Below are 20,823 nucleotides of genomic sequence, written 5' to 3'. Positions count from 1 at the left end.
TATGGCAAAGACTTTGAACAAGCCTTAAACAATTTAAATAATGCTTTATTAATAATGGATAAATTAAATTTTTCTCTTAAAACAAGTAAATGTTTCTTTTTTAATAACAAAATTGAATTACTTGGCCATATAATAACTCGTGAAGGTATTAAACCGATGGATAAAAATACAAAAGCAATAACTGAGTTCAAACAACCAACAACTCAAAAAGAAGTTAGGTCATTTATAGGAATGTGCTCATATTACAGAAAACACGTAAAAGATTTTGCAAAAATAGCACACCCCCTCACTGAACTTATAAAAGGAGATAATAAAAAAATAGACTGGAAAGTAGAACATGAAGAATCTTTTAAAAAATTAAAAAATTATTTAATCTCTGAACCACTTTTAAAACACTTTGATGACGATAAACATGTTTTTCTAACAACAGATGCTTCAATAACAGGATTAGGAGCCTATATTGAACAACCCGATGATAATAATATATTACATCCAATAGGCTATGCATCGCGTAAGTTATTGGCTAATGAAAAAACATATTCTTCAACCACCCTAGAACTTTTAGGTTTATGTTTTGGAATAATTTACTTCCGAGAATATTTATGGGGAAGACATTTTACTGTTTTCTGCGACAATATAAGCCTTCAATATTATAGAAATTTAAAAATCCCTTCCGCTCGAATAGCCAGACTAACGCTCAAATTATTAGATTTTGATTTTGATATAGTTTACAAAAAAGGTAAAGAAAATGTAATTGCAGATGCTTTATCTAGGAATGCAATTAATAAAATTGATATAGTTCAAGATGAACATACAGAAATAAATCTAGATTCAGATAATATAAAAAATGAACAAGCTAAAGACAAATTCTGCTCTGATATAATTAAAGCAATAATTGAACCAAATAATAAAAATATTCCTAAAAATATTAAAAGAAAAACGCGAAGATTTACACTATTAAATGCAATCTTATACTACAAACAATTTACCCCTCCTAAAAATTTCGTACCAATTTTAGTAATTCCAAAATCTTTAATTAATAATATATTAAAATCATATCACGAATCACCTACGGGAGGTCATACCGGTATAACAAGAACAATTCATAAAATACAAAATAAATATTATTGGGAAAATTTGGTTAAAGACACCACTAATTTTATAAAAACGTGCCATAAGTGCCAAATAAATAAAAAATCAGAAGGCAAACCAATAGGTCAATTACAACCTATACAATTATCAAATAGACCATTAGACAGAGTAACATTTGATTATTTAGGTCCTTTAACCACTAGTAATAAAAAAAAATACATATTAGTGGCCGCATGTAATAATACTAAGTTCATATTTACCAAAGCTGTCGCTTCAGCTTCTGCCGAATCGACAGTTAAATTTATGATTCAAATAATATCCCATTGGGGATGTTTTAAAATATTTTCTTCCGATAGAGGTACTTATTTCAAAAATAAACTCGTGGAAGATATATGTAACAATTTAGGTATAAAACAAGTTTTATCTACAAGTTACTCCCCCCAATCACAGGGGCTGGTCGAAAAAATTAATGGTGTGCTTTCTACTTCACTGAAAAATTACATAGAAAATAATAATCAATCTAGATGGTCATACTATTTACCATACGTAACACTAAGTTATAACGCTACCCCACAAACTAGTACAAAATATAGTCCTTTTTATTTAATGCATGGTTTCGAACCATACTTTCCAATTGACAATAAATTAATTCCAGATAATCTACCATACGATATAAAAAAGTCATTAATTGAATTAAATGAAATACGTAATAAAATCCCCAGTATAGTTTCAATAGCTCAACAAAACCAAAAAAAAATATCACGACAAATCACATCAAATAATAAGCTTTAATCCGGGAAATTTAGTTCTTATTAAATTTCCATTTTCAGAAGTAGGGAAATCTCCAAAATTAGGTCCAAAATATAGAGGTCCTTTTAAAATCTTAGAAAAAATCAATGACCTAAATTATAAAGTCGAACTTATTTTAGATAATAAAGTAACTGAAGATATAATCCACGTTAGGCGTCTTAAACCATATCACTCAAGAGAAAACATTAATAATTAATTATCACGAATAAATAATAATAAATTAAATATCAGATATTATTTAACAAAAAAAATAAACTAATCTTTTTAAATAAATATATAACAAATAAATTATAAATAATAAGATCATACAATTATACAGAACAATTTAATAATCATATTATAATTAAATAAAAACATGATTTGAATAATATAAAAAAAAAAGAAGAAAACGCAGAAATAATAAATAATTATTACACAAAAAGAAAAGGGGTTAATAATAAAATAAATAATAATAATATTAGTTTTAACTTTAAAACTATTTACATTATATTATGTTTGTTTTAGCAGCCATTGTATTTTATATTATACATTTATAAGATTGTAAGACAAGCATACTATAGCTAGTTAACTTTCAACATATTCATAATGAACTTCACACCTCTCCTCATCGTCTTACAATTACACATGGTACATGGATTTATTGCATATGACTGTAATGGACCCAAGCTCAACATAACAGCATTTAATAGCTTGTCTGTGGAGCCATGTGAACCACCATCAGAAATCCACACCCAATCAATTCAACGAATTCAACTTCTACAAAAAACAGATACCTACCAAATACCTTATAAAACATGCTCAATAATAATAAACTATTTTATAAGTAGGTGTTCAATTCTAGAAGATGCCCAAATGGTAGAAAATGGTTTTTTTACAGAAATAACTGAATTAGGCAGTGCCCGGTGCTCTGAATTACACCAGAGACTAACATACCATCTACCAAACGGAGGAATAATTACAGGTTTAAAAGTTAACGAGACTATATTATCATCCGTTACAGTAGCCGGTTTTGTAGATAGACATGGTAACTGCAAAGGCTCTACATTTTCATCTGAGAAAGGCACATGGCAAGAGGTTATAGTTCAAGCTAATTATAAAATCACTCTTACCGAAGGATTAGCCATAGTAAACCACAAACAAAATACGTTAACTCTCCCAACTGGTTCAACCTTAAAATTATCCGACCAATACGGTTTGGATATTTATAAAGGAGAGGTAGTGTGGAACGCAAATACTTATGATTGTGAAACTCATGAGTTCATTATTTTATATGACGGACCTGTTTCATTAATAACTTCGAACAATGACAAAACCACTCGAACATACCTAGTGGAATCGGACCAAATCGTTTTTGCGTTACAACACATAAGATCAACATATATATGTAATATACCAGCTATACAAACTGATCATTCTCAATTAACCATAATTACAGATTCATTATTTTTTAATTATTTTAAAAACAAAGACATACATCCACAAAACATAGATTTAGTGGCTTATATAAATACTAAATTGGTATACATTGACAACCGTTTCAAAGCATCGATAACAACTTTATACACAGATCTAATACAAAAACAATGCGAATTAGAACGTAAAGTGCTGTTACACAAACTATCATTAGCCACATACAGTTTATCCGAATTCGCATACCATATGGGCGAAGGACCCGGTTATACGGCATTAAAGGCTGGGGAAATCATTTATCTACTAAAATGTAAACCAGTAGAAGTGGAAATATCATCAAAAAAAAATGCAATATGTTATGATGAATTACCAGTTATTTACAATAATAAATCATACTTCATGGCTCCTAAAACAAGAACCCTACAAAAATTTGGCACAGAATTAGATTGTAATCACTTTTTACCACCTGCATTTTTACTTGATGGAGAATGGTATACTACATCGCAAAATATTAGAGAAATAAAAAAACCACAGACTCTTAAGCCTTCCACGAAATGGACATGGACATACAAAAGTATGGAAAATTTAATGACAGCAGGAATTTATAATTATGACACTATGAAAAATTTTCAACAATATTTAATACTACCTCAAGAAATAGAAGCATCGCAAAAAAATTTAGCAAGACAAACCATGGGTTTCACAATAATGGATCACAGGATAAATCTAAACACGTTAATTGACGAAAACACCATTAGTAATATGGTTGACAATAAACTAAGAAAAATGTGGGGGTGGTTTACCATTTTTGGTGAATTTATTTCCGGATTATTAGGAATATTCTTTATATGGAAAATAATTCTAACCTGCATTAACACAGGACTTAACATTTCTCTTTTATACCAAACTTTTGGATTAAGCATAAAATTAGTAGCAGGAGTATTTACAAGCATTACTCATTTCATTATGCACAACGCAAATCAAAATCAACAACAACAACAGAAAAAGCAACAAAATCAACCACTACTGACTTTAAATCGAAATCCCAACTCACGAGACAAAGTCAATAAATCAATCACAAACTCAAAGCAAAAAAGCTTATACCCAAATATCAGAAAATTATCTATATGAATACATATTAAAATATTTCAAAATCCAATTTAACAGTCATATGCAATATAATTTCAAAAAAAAAAAAAAAATATAGTCAACATTGAACATAATTACCAGGTCACAATATAAAAAAAATGTAATTATTTCCTAGTTATATTGTATATTCATTATTATTTTGAAAACATGTATGCATTGTCATTTGTAATATTAATATAGTACCATTTTATCTTGTATATATATATATATAATTACAATAACTACAATTATAATTTTTATTATTATCATAATTTCATATTAACTTATATAATATTAATATAAGTTATATTAATGTTCTAAATGTAATAAAAAAAAAAAAAAAAAAAAAAAAAATTACAGTATATAATTTGTAATCTTCACTGTATAACTTTTTTCTACTAATTTAGTTTTATATGATATGCTTACATTCTTATGCGAGGACGCATCAAAAAAAAGGCTAGGGTGGATGTAATGATGTGCACTTAGCCATCATATATCTTAAATTTTTAATTGTATGATAAGTAATATTCAATAAAATACAATAATATATAATAATTATAGTAATAACATATTTATAATAATTATAATAATTGATAGCTTTAAATATAAGATAAAACTCACACATATGTACATATACACACGCACACACTCTTATATGTAAAAGAATTAGACATATAAGGGGACTAGTAGTCGCTAAGCACAGGAGTCTTTATCATCTTATTGTGCGGATGGTCAAAAGCGAGTGTAAGAGACTACGCAGATCGTTCATACAATAAGACATAATAATAAGTTTGTAATTGATTAAAATATATATATTAAAAAGTGTTAAAAATAAGTTAAATAAAATTACAATTGTGATTCAAAGAAAAAAGGCCTAATTATTTCAAAATATAAATCGATCACCTCATATTACATCTTGAACGCGAACCACGATTTCAACAAGCAAGTCGACACAGGAAGCAGAGAGGTAATATCATTAAAATATAATTATTTAGCAAGTAATAATTTAGAAATATATAATAGTCCCCAATCAACTTACTATTATTCATTCTCAATCATTACACTAACTCGCATACATTTCATTTAAGCAGATTTTTCATTAACACTATATAACATGTTTTTATATGATAATTTTGATGAATAATATACATTTAATTTTTGAACTGCTTATAAAACACACAATTCTCAAGTTGATCTCTTGAAACCTGGACCATTATATTAAGAAAATGATTCTAATTTATTATTATTATTTTGCATACATCTCATTTAAGCAGATACTTCATTAAAACTATAAAACATGTTTTTATATGATAATTTTGATGAATAATATACATTTATTTTTTGAACTGCTTATATAACACACAATTCTCAAGATAATCTCTTGAAACCTGGACCACTATATTAAGAAAATGATTCTAATTTATTATTATTAACTTGCATACATCTCATTTAAGCAGATACTTCATTAAAACTATAAAACATGTTTTTATATGATAATTTTGACAAATATTAAATATTTATTTTTTGATCTGCTTATAAAACAAACAATTCTCAAGATAATCTCTTGAAACCTGGACCACTATATTAAGAGAATGATTAAAATTTATTATTACTAACTTGCATACATTTCATTTAAGCAGATACTTCATTAAAACTATAAAACATGTTTTAATATGATAATTTTGACGAATATTAAATATTTATTTTATGATCTGCTTATAAAACAAACAATTATCAAGTTAATCTCTTGAAACCAGGACTACTATATTAAGAAAATGATTAGAATTTATTATTACTAACTTGCATACATCTCATTTAAGCAGATACTTCATTAAAACTATAAAACATGATTTTATATAATAATTTTGACGAATATTAAAAATTCATGTTTTAAATTGCTTATAAAGCACTGAGTTATCGAGTCATTCTCCAATTATTATATTTATTTAACTGGATAAATTTTTTTAGATGCAAATACAGCAGATCATTAAAGGGATGCTGAAACATTATTTGGTATTCAAACAACTCTGGAAAAGTATGAACATCCAATTTTGAAAATGAACTAACGAATACTGATTATAATGAATTTATGCAATTTACATGTAATGGTTATTGAATATAATTTATAGAATATTAATGTAGTGATACAATAGATATTTGTTTATACATTGAATAAATGATAATTAAACACCTGAGAACTTTTAATTTTCATTCTTAAAATTTGTCTTAGCTTTAAAAATCATTTTATTTTTATTACATTTATATGATAATTTTGTTGAATATAACAAATTCATACATTTAACTGCTTATAAAATATTTTATTCTCAAGTACGTGTTTTGATACCTTGACTGTTATATTATGAAAATTATTCCATTTTATCATTTATAACTTTCATATGTTTTGTTTAACCAGATATTTTTACTTCATAAGAACTTTAACAAATTATTTTATATGTTAATTTTGACGAATTATACAATTCATATTTTTTTCATATTGAATAGAAGAAAATTTAAGTTATTGTTCGAGTGTATTATTTAGTTACATTTATTTTACATTCAAATTCAACAAAATAATTTGGTAGATTTGTACTATCTTTTATGGCTTATCATAATTATTATATCTTATCATCTGTTATATGATTATATTTCATATCACTTTGCTGTTTTACAATCGTATTTGCATTTAAGTTTTAACTGAAAATTGTTTTTAAATATTTTGTATTAAGAATAAAGTTGTTCAGATAGTTATTGTTTGATTGTTTCCGTTACTGACTTATTCAGTATTTTCCAAATACTCGTTATCATATAAAGATTTTCGTTCTAATTATGGTGTGTAGTAGTGACATTGTTTACTCCAACTATACGCATATTTAACTGACTACAATATTTTCAGATTGCAATACAGCAGACAATGAAAGCCATGGTGAGACATGAATTCGCGATTATATCAGTTTGGAAAATATAAACATCCTATGATGAAAATGGACTAGAAGATACTGATAATAATAATTGTTTTATTCAACGTACGTGTAGAGCTTATAATAGAATATAATTTATAGAAAATTAATAGTTATGTAACAAAATGTTAATGTCATGAAATCCTGACAATAGGACTAAGTAAATGATTCTTATTTACTATAATTAACTTTCATACAATTAATTTAACTTGATACTTCATAAACACTAAAAAACATGATTTTATATGATCATTTTGACGAATATCAAAAATTCATGTTTTAAACTGCTTATAAAGCACTGAGTTATCGAGTCATTCTCCAATTATTATATATATTTAACTGATTAAATTTTTTTAGATGGCAATACAGCAGATGACTCAAGGAATGCTGAGACATTTATTTGTATGCATACAACTTTGGGAATGTATGAACATCCAATGTTGAAAATGAACTAAAAGATACTGATTATAAAGAATTTATGCAATGTACGTGTAATGGTTATTAGGTATAGTTGATAGAAAATTAATAGCAATGTATCTAAAAGTTACTCAAATGCTTCCCTGACTATAATATTAATTAAATTATTTAATTTATTATTATTAACTTGCATACATTTCATTTAAGCAGATTTTTCATTAAAACTATAAAACATGATTTTATATGATAATTTTGACGTATATTAAAAATTTATTTTTTGATCTATTATATAAAAATAAGTCCGGTTTTCCTCCCTGACGCTATAACTCCAGAACGCACGAACCGATTTCCACGGTTTTGCATTCGTTGGAAAGGTCTTGGGCTCCGTGAGGTTTATAGCAAAGAAAATTCTGGAAAATTCAGGAAAAATTCAACAGAAAAGTGGGGAAATCGTTTTTCACATACAGCGCCATCTATTATACATAGCATGTACTTCAAACCAATAGCAACGGTGCGTGATAAAGTGTGTGACAGATATCATTATTCTCTGTTCAGTTAATTTCATTTATTGTAAATTATATGGATCGTGCATTTGAAGTTAAATTCAACACTATGTCCATAGTCCAAAATGCCTAGAGAACGACGTGCGAACATCGGCCGCCGCACAAGACATGCAAGCCAGCAACAAGTCTATTCAAGGAACTTAAGAGAAGAAAGACAAAATATAATAAGAGAAAATGACCGATTGAGACATCGCGTGAGCACACGAAGATCATTGGCATCATACAATCGCTTGGCATTCCAATATGATCCCACTGCGAACTACAGTGATGATGAAAATTTGGATATTGGACGAATGACGACTATATGCCGATATTGCAATGCGGTAAAGTTCAAAAGAGAAACGGTTGGATTGTGCTGCGCAAGTGGAAAAGTCAAACTGGATCCATTACTTACACCACCACAGCCACTGAAAACATTGTTTGATGGAAGTGATCCCGATTCCAGCCATTTTCTTCAACACATCCTTGAATACAATAACTGCTTTCGCATGACTTCCTTTGGAGCTAATATCATTCGAGAAGGCGGCTTCATGCCGACTTGCAAGGTAAAAGATACAACACACATAACCAACACATAATTGCAACACATAACAACTTCATATACACCACACACTACACCATCACACGATTTACAATGTATTCATGAACAAATTTTAATGATTATTTGCAATTACAGATACAAGGTCAAATATATCATTTGCATGGTTCAATGGTGCCAACACCAGATGAACCGCATCAATTTCTGCAAATATATTTCATTTCGTCGATGGTGGATCAGCTGAACGTGCGGTGCAATATACAGGGAGCACAACAGTTAAAGAGACGAATTATTGAACAGTTGCAAGCATTTTTTCACGCTAATAATGCTGTGGTTAATATGTTCAAAACAGCATTGGAACGAATGCCATCGGATACGCACAAATTTGTCATAAGAGCGGATTGTACTCCGACAGGTGAACATGTGCGAAGATTCAATGCACCCACCGTTAATGATGTTGCTGCAATTATTGTTGGCGATCCAACTAAATCACGAGACATTGTCGTTCAGCGAAGAAGCAATATCATGCATCGTGTAAACGAGACACATCGTTTGTACGATGCGTTACAATATCCAATCATTTATTGGCAAGGGCAAGACGGATACGACATCACGTTGAAGATGGTCGATCCAATTACAGGTACAATATTCACACACTAATTATTTCCATTATTACTTTTATTGGTTTCCATTAACAATTCATTTAATTTTGCATTTTCAGGAGTATCAACGAATAATAAAAATCTAAGCGCAATGAATTACTATGCGTATCGTATGATGATTCGTACACATGAGGAGAATGTCATTCTGAAGTGCGGTCGGCTATTCCAGCAATTCGCTGTTGACATGTATGTCAAAGTCGAGACCGAACGTTTAGCGTTCATCAGATTCAATCAGCCAAAGCTACGATCTGAGGACTATATACACTTGCGTGATGCTATTCAGTCAGATGGTGATGTTCAGAATATTGGACGACTGACGATTCTCCCATCAACTTATATCGGAAGCCCACGCCACATGCACGAATACGCTCAAGACGCTATGACGTACGTGCGAAATTATGGAACTCCGGATTTATTTATTACGGTCACATGCAATCCGAAGTGGACGGAAATTGAACGCGAGTTGGAACCGGGTCAAAAACCGCAAGATCGCCATGACATAATCGCCAGAGTATTTCAGCAAAAACTCAAGGTTATGATGGATGTGCTTACTAAGTATCGAGTTTTTGGTGACACACGTTGTTATATGTACTCGGTGGAATGGCAGAAGCGTGGACTACCGCATGCTCATATCCTAATTTGGTTGCTGAACAAATTACATTCAAATGAAGTGGATGACATCATATCAGCTGAAATTCCTGATCCAGTCACTGATCCCCGTCTACACGACATTGTGACGACACAGATGGTGCATGGACCGTGCGGTGCATTAAATCCATTATCGCCTTGCATGGCTGATGGAAAGTGCACAAAACGATATCCGCGACCGTTAGTTGCTGAAACAGTCACAGGGAACGATGGATATCCAGTTTATCGTCGGCGTTCAAAAGAAGATAACGGTCGAACTATCAAAGTTAAAGTTCAAAATCAAGAGATTGAGATCGGAAATGAATTCATTGTACCATATTGCCCGCTGCTATCACGAATTTTCGAAACACATGCAAACGTTGAGAGTTGTCATTCGGCCAAATCAATCAAATATTTGTGCAAGTACGTCACAAAAGGCAGCGACATGGCTGTGTTTGGTATTGCGTCGGAAAATGTGAATGACGAAATCAGCAACTTCCAAATGGGCAGATACGTCAGTACTAATGAAGCACTGTGGCGATTATTGTCATTTCAAATTCATGAAAGATATCCCACAGTTGTACATTTAGCAGTGCATTTGGAAAATGGCTAAAGAGTTTACTTCACTGAGGCTAATGCGGCACAACGAGCTGAGAGACCACCATCGACAACATTGACTAGCTTCTTTGCAATGTGTGAAGCAGATCCATTCGCAGCGACGCTGATGTACGTTGAAATGCCCAAGTATTACACTTGGAATCAATCAACAAAGAAATTCCAACGTCGCAAACAAGGAACCCCAGTTCCAGACTGGCCACAGGTGTTTTCAACTGATGCACTAGGTCGTATGTACACTGTTCATCCTAGAAACGATGAATGTTTTTATTTGCGACTGCTGTTAGTAAATGTACGTGGACCGAAATCATTTGCGCATTTGAAAACTGTGAATGGCCACCAATGCCAAACATATCAAGAAGCATGTCAACTATTGGGTTTGCTGGAGAACGATTCTCATTGGGATTTAACACTTGCAGATTCAGTTGTTTCATCAAATGCGTACCAAATACGAACGCTGTTCGCAATTATCATCACCACATGTTTTCCTTCACAACCAATTCAGTTATGGAACAAATACAAAGACGCCATATGTGAAGATATCTTGCATCGCTTGCGTATTCAAACGAATAATCCTGACATCCAAATAACCGATGAAATCTACAATGAAGGATTGATTCTGATTGAGGATCAATGCTTGACTATTGCAAACAAGCTACTGATTGAAGTAGGAATGATTGCGCCAAATCGATCGATGCACGATGCATTCAACCAAGAATTAAATCGAGAGCTGCAATACAATGTTGATACATTGCAGGAATTCGTTAGAAATAATGTTCCGTTGCTGAATGAACAGCAAAAACAAGTATACAAAACATTAATGCAAGCGGTGGACAATAATACTGGTGGTCTATTCTTCCTGGATGCACCTGGAGGAACAGGGAAAACATTTGTCATTTCATTGATTTTGGCCACTATTCGATCAAGATGTGACATAGCTTTGGCGTTAGCATCATCTGGAATTGCGGCGACTCTTCTAGATGGCGGTCGTACTGCACATTCTGCGCTTAAGTTGCCACTCAATTTAAACACAATTGATACTCCAACGTGCAATATTTCCCGATCCAGTGCAATTGGAAAATTGTTAATGCAATGCAAGCTCATTGTTTGGGATGAGTGCACAATGGCACATAAGAAATCACTTGAAGCACTTAACTTCACACTGAAGGATCTTCGGAGAAATAACAACATCTTTGGCGGCTTGATGATATTGTTGGCAGGCGATTTCAGGCAGACGTTGCCAGTAGTTCCCCGTGGAACGCCTGCAGATGAATTGAATGCTTGCCTAAAGGCATCACCTTTATGGAATAACGTAAAAACATTATCGCTAACCACTAATATGAGAGTTCAACTTCAAAATGATCAAAGTGCTGCACAATTTTCCAAACAATTGTTAGATCTTGGAAATGGAAAAGTCCCAGTTGATGCGACATCTGGATTAATTACTCTTACCAACGACTTTTGCCGATTTGTAGACACTCAATTAGTTCTTATTGAAAATGTTTTCCCAAACATTAGTGAGAATTATAAGAATTATGCTTGGTTAAGTCAACGAGCAATTCTTGCAGCAAAGAATAATGATGTCCACGCACTGAATTTCACCATTCAATCAAAAATTGCTGGCGATTTGGTGACATACAAATCCGTTGATTCAATAACAAATCCCGATGATGTAGTAAATTATCCAACGGAGTTTTTGAATTCTCTGGAGATACCAGACACAGGTACAGTTATTTTGATACTGCGTAATTTGAATCCACCGCGACTTTGCAACGGTACTCGACTTTCGGTAAAGAGACTTATGCCGAATTTAATTGAGGCAACCATTATTAACGGAAAGTACGCAGGTGAAAATGTATGTATTCCTCGAATACCAATGATTCCGACTGATCTTCCGTTTGACTTCAAACGATTGCAATTCCCAGTTCGCCTTGCGTTCGCAATGACAATTAATAAGTCGCAAGGCCAATCGCTTAGTGTTTGCGGGATAAATTTGGAAAATCATTGTTTTTCACATGGACAGTTATACGTTGCGTGTTCACGAGTTGGGAAACCATCCGCTTTGTTTGTGTTAACGTCAGACCAAAAAACAAAAAATGTGGTTTACCAAAGAGCACTACAATGAAACAATTAAATAACACTTCATTTTAGTAGGTAATTGAAATGAATTTATTACTGTTGTGAAATGAAATAAATATTTTCCTTTTCAAATATATAACAAAAAAATTTTTTTTTCTTTATCTTTTAATCACCAAACGAAATGTTACATAAAACGAATCTGGTGGCGAAACGGAGTTCGCCGGGTCTGCTAGTCTGCTTATAAAACAAACAATTATCAAGTAATTCTCTTGAAACCTGGACCACTATATTAAGAAAATGATTCTAATTTGTTATTACTAACTTGCATACATTTCATTTAAGCAGATTTTTCATAAACACTATATAACATGATTTTATATGATAATTTTGACGAACATTAAATATTTTTTTTTTGATCTGCTTATAAAACAAACAATTCTCAAGATAATCTCTTGAAACCTGGACCACTATATTAAGAAAATGATTCTAATTTATTATTATTAACTTGCATACATCTCATTTAAGCAGATACTTCATTAAAACTATAAAACATGATTTTATAAGATAATTTTGACGAATATTAAATATTTATTTTATGATCTGCTTATAAAACAAACAATTCTCAAGTTAATATCTTGAAACCTGGACCATTATGTTAAGAAAATGATTCTAATTTATTATTATTAACTTGCATACATCTCATTTAAGCAGATACTTCATTAAAACTATAAAACATGATTTTATAAGATAATTTTGACGAATATTAAATATTTATTTTTTGATCTGTTTATAAAACACACAATTCTCAAGTTAATATCTTGAAACCTGGACCATTATATTAAGAAAATGATTCTAATTTATTATTATTATTTTTCATACATCTCATTTAAGCAGATACTTCATTAAAACTATAAAACATGATTTTATAAGATAATTTTGACGAATATTAAATATTTATTTTATGATCTGCTTATAAAACAAACAATTCTCAAGTTAATATCTTGAAACCTGGACCATTATGTTAAGAAAATGATTCTAATTTATTATTATTAAATTGCATGTGCGTGCAATGGTTATTGAATATAATTGATACTAAATTAATAGCTGTGAAACAATTGAGATTTGTTAAATATCTGAATAAAATAATAGTAAACAACTTTAGCTTGTATTGTTTATTCTTAAAATTTCGGTAGTGGGGACGACATCGGTCGGCCGATGCCCGATCGCCACAGAGTAAAACTAGTCGGTTGTGTGCCGTTCACCGGACGGCCTTTTAACATAACTGATGGTTGTTTTTACTTAGCTATTGGGTGTAGTTGTTGTTCATTTAATAAAGATTTTTGATATTATAAACGAATTGTTCATATTTTATGCCCGAAGTTAACACAAGTAAGTGTCTTTATTAAGAAAACGATTCTAATTTATCTTTTTTAACTTGCACATGTTTCATTTAATCTGATATTTTTACTTCATAAAAACTATAAAATATGATTTTATAAGTTAATTTTGACGAATAATACAAATTAATATTTTTAGATTCTGAACGGAGTGACGAATGTATTGATTTTACAATGATGTTTGTATTATTTTTGTGTCCGTCATCACTTTTTGGAGTAGTAATAATGCTTCGTTTTTGACTTCAGCCCCTCTTTGAAAAGACAAAATCGATTTTTTGATTTTGCTGTAAGTCAAAAACGAATCATTGTAAATACTTGAAATTTTCAACAAACGTTTATATTAGCGTTATCTATTTGCGATTAAATTTTCAAAATATTTTGACATTTAATTAGCTACTTATAGATAATTGAAACTTATCGTAGTAAAAAATAAATCAAAAATCGTTAGTCACAATTTTTGTTTATAAGCATTTAAAGTTCAAATGTTTAAAAAATATATCAAAATCACGAAAATTTGCAAAGAATTTTGAAGTTGAAAATTCATAAAATCTTTGTGATTTATACTTAAGGTTCAAAAATCCAATAGTAGGTTATCCATAAGTTTTCCTTCAAGTAACCGTAAAAAAATAAATCCATGTGTTTTACGGGAAAACCGTGAGAGATAGGACGAAAGTCGTAAGACATAAAATTGATCCCTATAACCAGCTCCATAAGTTGTATGCTTTTGATTTTTCGAAAAACCGTTATTAAGGATTTTTAAACGTCATACTTAGGTCGAACTATTTTTGAAAACCCAAAATTTGAAATAACGAGTTTTTGGAAAAAAGAAAAAACTGATTCTGATTTAGAATTACATTTAGAACATTTTAACGTCTGTGATAAATTGTCGTTGGACCACCAGGTGACCTAGGAAAAGCGAATGAAAATTGAAATTTCCGAAAAATGAAAATTCTCGTTTAAGAAGTGTTTTACGGGAAAACCTTGAGAGATAGGACGAAAGTCGTAAGACATAAAATTGATCCCCATAACCAGCTCCATAAGTTGTATGCTTTTGATTTTTCGAAAAACTGTTATTAAGGATTTTTAAACGTCATACTTAGGTCGAACTATTTTTGAAAACCCAAAATTTGAAATAACGAGTTTTTGGAAAAAGAAAAAACTGATTCTGATTTAGAATTACATTTAGAACATTTTAACGTCTGTGATAAATTGTCGTTGGACCACCAGGTGACTGAGAAAACTCGAATGAAAATTGAAAATATCGAAAAATGAAAATTCTCGTTTACGAAGTGTTCTACGGGAAAACCGTGAGAGATAGGACGAAAGTCGTAAGACATAAAATTGATCCCCATAACCATCTTCATATGTTGTATGCTTTTGATTTTTCGAAAAACCGTTATTAAGGATTTTTAAACGTCGTACTTAGGTCGAACGATTTTTGAAAACCCAAAATTTGAAATAACGAGTTTTTGGAAAAATGAAAAACTGATTCTGGTTTGGAATTACATGTAGAACATTTTCACTTCTGTGATAAATTGTCGTTGAACCACCAGGTGACCTAGGAAAAGCGAATGAAAATTGAAAATTTCGAAAAATGAAAATTCTCGTTTACGAAGTGTTCTACGGGAAAACCGTGAGAGATAGGACGAAAGTCGTAAGACATAAAATTGATCCCCATAACCATCTTCATATGTTGTATGCTTTTGATTTTTCGAAAAACCGTTATTAAGGATTTTTAAACGTCGTACTTAGGTCGAACGATTTTTGAAAACCCAAAATTTGAAATAACGAGTTTTTGGATAAATGAAAAACTGATTCTGGTTTGGAATTACATGTAGAACATTTTATCTTCTGTGATAAATTGTCGTTGAACCACCAGGTGACCTAGGAAAAGCGAATGAAAATTGAAAATTTTGAAAAATGAAAATTCTCGTTTACGAAGTGTTTTACGGGAAAACCGTGAGAGATAGGACGAAAGTCGTGGGACATAAAATTGATCCCCATAACCAGCTTCATAAGTTGTATGCTTTTGATTTTTCGAAAAATCGTTATTAAGGATTTTTAAACGTCATACTTAGGTCGAACTATTTTTGAAAACCCAAAATTTGAAATAACGAGTTTTTGGATAAATGAAAAACTGATTCTGGTTTGGAATTACATGTGGAACATTTTAACTTCTGTGATAAATTGTCGTTGGACCACCAGGTGACCTAGGAAAAGCGAATGAAAATTGAAAATTTCGAAAAATGAAAATTCTCGTTTACGAAGTGTTTTACGGGAAAACCATGAGAGATAGGACGAAAGTCGTAAGACATAAAATTGATCCCCATAACCATCTTCATATGTTGTATGCTTTTGATTTTTCGAAAAACCGTTATTAAGGATTTTTAAACGTCGTACTTAGGTCGAACGATTTTTGAAAACCCAAAATTTGAAATAACGAGTTTTTGGATAAATGAAAAACTGATTCTGGTTTGGAATTACATGTAGAACATTTTAACTTCTGTGATAAATTGTCGTTGAACCACCAGGTGACCTAGGAAAAGCGAATGAAAATTGAAAATTTTGAAAAATGAAAATTCTCGTTTACGAAGTGTTTTACGGGAAAACCGTGAGAGATAGGACGAAAGTGGTGGGACATATAATTGATCCCCATAACCAGCTTCATAAGTTGTATGCTTTTGATTTTTCGAAAAATCGTTATTAAGGATTTTTAAACGTCGTACTTAGGTCGAACGATTTTTGAAAACCCAAAATTTGAAATAACGAGTTTTTGGAAAAATTAAAAACTGAATCTGGTTTGGAATTACATGTAGAACATTTTAACTTCTGTGATATATTGTCGTTGAACCACCAGGTGACCTAGGAAAAGCGAATGAAAATTGAAAATTTTGAAAAATGAAAATTCTCGTTTACGAAGTGTTTTACGGGAAAACCGTGAGAGATAGGACGAAAGTCGTGGGACATAAAATTGATCCCCATAACCAGCTTCATAAGTTGTATGCTTTTGATTTTTCGAAAAATCGTTATTAAGGATTTTTAAACGTCATACTTAGGTCGAACTTTTTTTGAAAACCCAAAATTTGAAATAACGAGTTTTTGGATAAATGAAAAACTGATTCTGGTTTGGAATTACATGTGGAACATTTTAACTTCTGTGATAAATTGTCGTTGGACCACCAGGTGACCTAGGAAAAGCGAATGAAAATTGAAAATTTCGAAAAATGAAAATTCTCGTTTACGAAGTGTTTTACGGGAAAACCATGAGAGATAGGACGAAAGTCGTAAGACATAAAATTGATCCCCATAACCATCTTCATATGTTGTATGCTTTTGATTTTTCGAAAAATCGTTATTAAGGATTTTTAAACGTCATACTTAGGTCGAACTATTTTTGAAAACCCAAAATTTGAAATAACGAGTTTTTGGATAAATGAAAAACTGATTCTGGTTTGGAATTACATGTGGAACATTTTAACTTCTGTGATAAATTGTCGTTGGACCACCAGGTGACCTAGGAAAAGCGAATGAAAATTGAAAATTTCGAAAAATGAAAATTCTCGTTTACGAAGTGTTTTACGGGAAAACCATGAGAGATAGGACGAAAGTGGTGGGACATAAAATTGATCCCCATAACCAGCTTCATAAGTTGTATGCTTTTGATTTTTCGAAAAATCGTTATTAAGGATTTTTAAACGTCGTACTTAGGTCGAACGATTTTTGAAAACCCAAAATTTGAAATAACGAGTTTTTGGATAAATGAAAAACTGATTCTGGTTTGGAATTACATTTAGAACATTTTAACGTCTGTGATAAATTGTCGTTGGACCACCAGGTGACTGAGAAAACTCGAATGAAAATTGAAAATATCGAAAAATGAAAATTCTCGTTTACAAAGTGTTTTACGGGAACACCGTGAGAGATAGGACGAAAGTCGTGGGACATAAAATTGATCCCCATAACCAGCTTCATAAGTTGTATGCTTTTGATTTTTCGAAAAACCGTTATTAAGGATTTTTAAACGTCGTACTTAGGTCGAACGATTTTTGAAAACCCAAAATTTGAAATAACGAGTTTTTAGATAAATGAAAAACTGATTCTGGTTTGGAATTACATGTAGAACATTTTAACTTCTGTGATAAATTGTCGTTGAACCACCAGGTGACCTAGGAAAAGCGAATGAAAATTGAAAATTTTGAAAAATGAAAATTCTCGTTTACGAAGTGTTTTACGGGAAAACCGTGAGAGATAGGACGAAAGTGGTGGGACATAAAATTGATCCCCATAACCAGCTTCATAAGTTGTATGCTTTTGATTTTTCGAAAAATCGTTATTAAGGATTTTTAAACGTCGTACTTAGGTCGAACGATTTTTGAAAACCCAAAATTTGAAATAACGAGTTTTTGGATAAATGAAAAACTGATTCTGGTTTGGAATTACATGTGGAACATTTTAACTTCTGTGATAAATTGTCGTTGGACCACCAGGTGACCTAGGAAAAGCGAATGAAAATTGAAAATTTCGAAAAATGAAAATTCTCGTTTACGAAGTGTTTTACGGGAAAACCATGAGAGATAGGACGAAAGTCGTAAGACATAAAATTGATCCCCATAACCAGCTTCATAAGTTGTATGCTTTTGATTTTTCGAAAAATCGTTATTAAGGATTTTTAAACGTCGTACTTAGGTCGAACTATTTTTGAAAACCCAAAATTTGAAATAACGAGTTTTTGGAAAAATTAAAAACTGATTCTGGTTTGGAATTACATGTAGAACATTTTAAGAGGCCGTTCTGGTAAAAGTGAAACGTATACAACGCTCAAGAGATGGCGTTGAATTTCATATCGCCGCGGCGGCGGTCACCCGTAACCACGCCCACTTTTACCAAAGAGGGGCTACGCGCAATAGTCTCAGGAGCGGCACATTATTATTTCTCGGACCGCCGTCTAGAACGTTTCGCGTCAATGCTATTTTGTATTTATATTACTGGGGTAATTTGAAATTTGAATTTGATAAGCGCGCGCTCGCTTGCGCGTTCATAAACTAATTTTACGATATTATTTATCGTATTATTGATTGAAGTTTCTGTTCCCTAAATATGTATGGAAATACTTAAACTAAATTATAAAAGCTATTTTACAACATATAGTTATTATTTAAAAAACTATCAGTAACAATTTAATAATACTAATAATTTATAAATTATTGCCATCGATTAATATAACGTTATGAATAAAATATAATTACAATTTAATTTATAGTTATAAATATAATAAATGTACATACAAATTAAACAAATCAATATATTAATCACTACATTCATTCATATAAATATATACATACATTATTAATTTTGATGGTTTTAAACCATTTCATGCTACAAATTCGGATAATTATTGTTTTTTTTTTTATGACACTGAAAGTTTATTATTTCCAACGCATCAAACTCTTGATTTTTAATGTACAAGTACCTATAGCTGTGTTTATGAGACCGAAGTATTAAATTATATGGGTAGGTAATGCTAGAAAAAAGTCTTGCCAAAAAGTTTGATACATAAATGTGTCCACAAGTATAGTTAATATAACTATTGCAACGAAGAATATCCCCATCATTAGCCCCAACACGCCGTAAATCAACCCAATAATTTAAAAAATTTGTCTTCCACCATTTTTCCAAAAATGTTTTTGTCTATCAAATATTTAAATTGAATACCTTGGTATTCTCTGATACTAAACCTAAGAAAATACATTTTATTTATAAATATATGACCCGGAAATTCATGTATTAAAAATTAGTTAAAAAAGCATGCACTAATATACACACTTAAAATCGTCAAAACATGTAGATAATATGTCTTTAATAAATATAGATATCGAATCGAATTAAAAAAAAAAATACCTTTTAAATAATACGACTTTACTTTCAATTTATGTTTATTTAAAGTGTAATATAATAATATAAACATTTGACAATTTTATACTTTTTACCTCGTACATTTAAAAAAAAAACTAAACATATTATAGTTGAATAAAAAATGTATAAAATAATATAAATGAATGTACTATATGTATTCATAAATTTATCTCAAATATTAGATACCAATAGACGAAATTGGTGTGTATTTAAAATATATCAAATCCTATTTAAAAAAAAATATTTATTTTTTCATTATCTATCGAAATTTGGTAACAAAAATTTATTGTAATTGCTGAAAAATAGATTACCTATTATATACACTAAACGATAAAATTATTGAAAAAAATGCAAAAAATTCAAAATAAAATGTCGTATTACGATTATGTTTGTCGTTTTATTTATTTACAGTTCGAGTATCTAAGTAGGTATGTACGTGTAAGCAAGTAAACATGAATCACTGTTAGGTATACTAATTTAATTTTGTCACACTTATTTTCTCATTAAATTTTTATTTTATTATGTTTACGTACGTATATGAATGTTTTTATTATTTTTATTTTTGTGTCTGTCATCACGTTTTAGAGTAGTAATAGTGCTTTGATTTTTGACTTC

General features: G+C 30.6%; 1 protein-coding gene and 1 long non-coding RNA gene across 31 annotated transcripts in view; both read left to right on the top strand.

Moving 5' to 3' along the window:
* LOC132927130 (uncharacterized) overlaps positions 1–20,823 on the top strand; it is a 126,048-nt gene that overhangs the window by 30,232 nt on the left and 74,993 nt on the right. For 26 of the 30 annotated variants that reach the window (XR_009661661.1, XR_009661660.1, XR_009661645.1 and 23 more), the window contains 3 exons: positions 6,409–6,542; positions 7,334–7,463; positions 7,755–7,902. This is a non-coding gene — a long non-coding RNA (uncharacterized LOC132927130). Of the gene's footprint in view, positions 1–6,408; positions 6,543–7,333; positions 7,558–7,754; positions 7,903–20,823 lie in introns of all 30 variants that reach the window. The other 4 variants (XR_009661652.1, XR_009661649.1, XR_009661646.1 and 1 more) reach the window with 3 other exon arrangements.
* LOC132927107 (uncharacterized) lies at positions 8,103–11,156 on the top strand. Its single transcript, XM_060991568.1, has 3 exons — positions 8,103–8,922; positions 9,054–9,555; positions 9,637–11,156. The coding sequence occupies exons 1-3, from the start codon at positions 8,443–8,445 to the stop codon at positions 10,815–10,817; spliced, it is 2,163 nt and encodes a 720-aa protein (XP_060847551.1). The 5' UTR covers positions 8,103–8,442; the 3' UTR covers positions 10,818–11,156.

Source organism: Rhopalosiphum padi, chromosome 3 (genome assembly GCF_020882245.1).
Source record: "Rhopalosiphum padi isolate XX-2018 chromosome 3, ASM2088224v1, whole genome shotgun sequence".
Lineage (NCBI taxonomy): Eukaryota > Metazoa > Arthropoda > Insecta > Hemiptera > Aphididae > Rhopalosiphum > Rhopalosiphum padi.
The sequence above is the reverse complement of the archived record's forward strand: the minus strand, read 5'-3'. Positions and strand labels throughout refer to the sequence as shown.

Excerpts from the sequence above, each read along its gene's own strand:
- LOC132927107 (XM_060991568.1), top strand. The coding sequence starts at position 8,443 with ATGCCTAGAGAACGACGTGCGAACATCGGCCGCCGCACAAGACATGCA. Across the intron at positions 8,923-9,053 it reads GCTTCATGCCGACTTGCAAG|ATACAAGGTCAAATATATCA; the intron begins GTAAAAGATACA and ends TTGCAATTACAG. Across the intron at positions 9,556-9,636 it reads GATGGTCGATCCAATTACAG|GAGTATCAACGAATAATAAA; the intron begins GTACAATATTCA and ends TTGCATTTTCAG.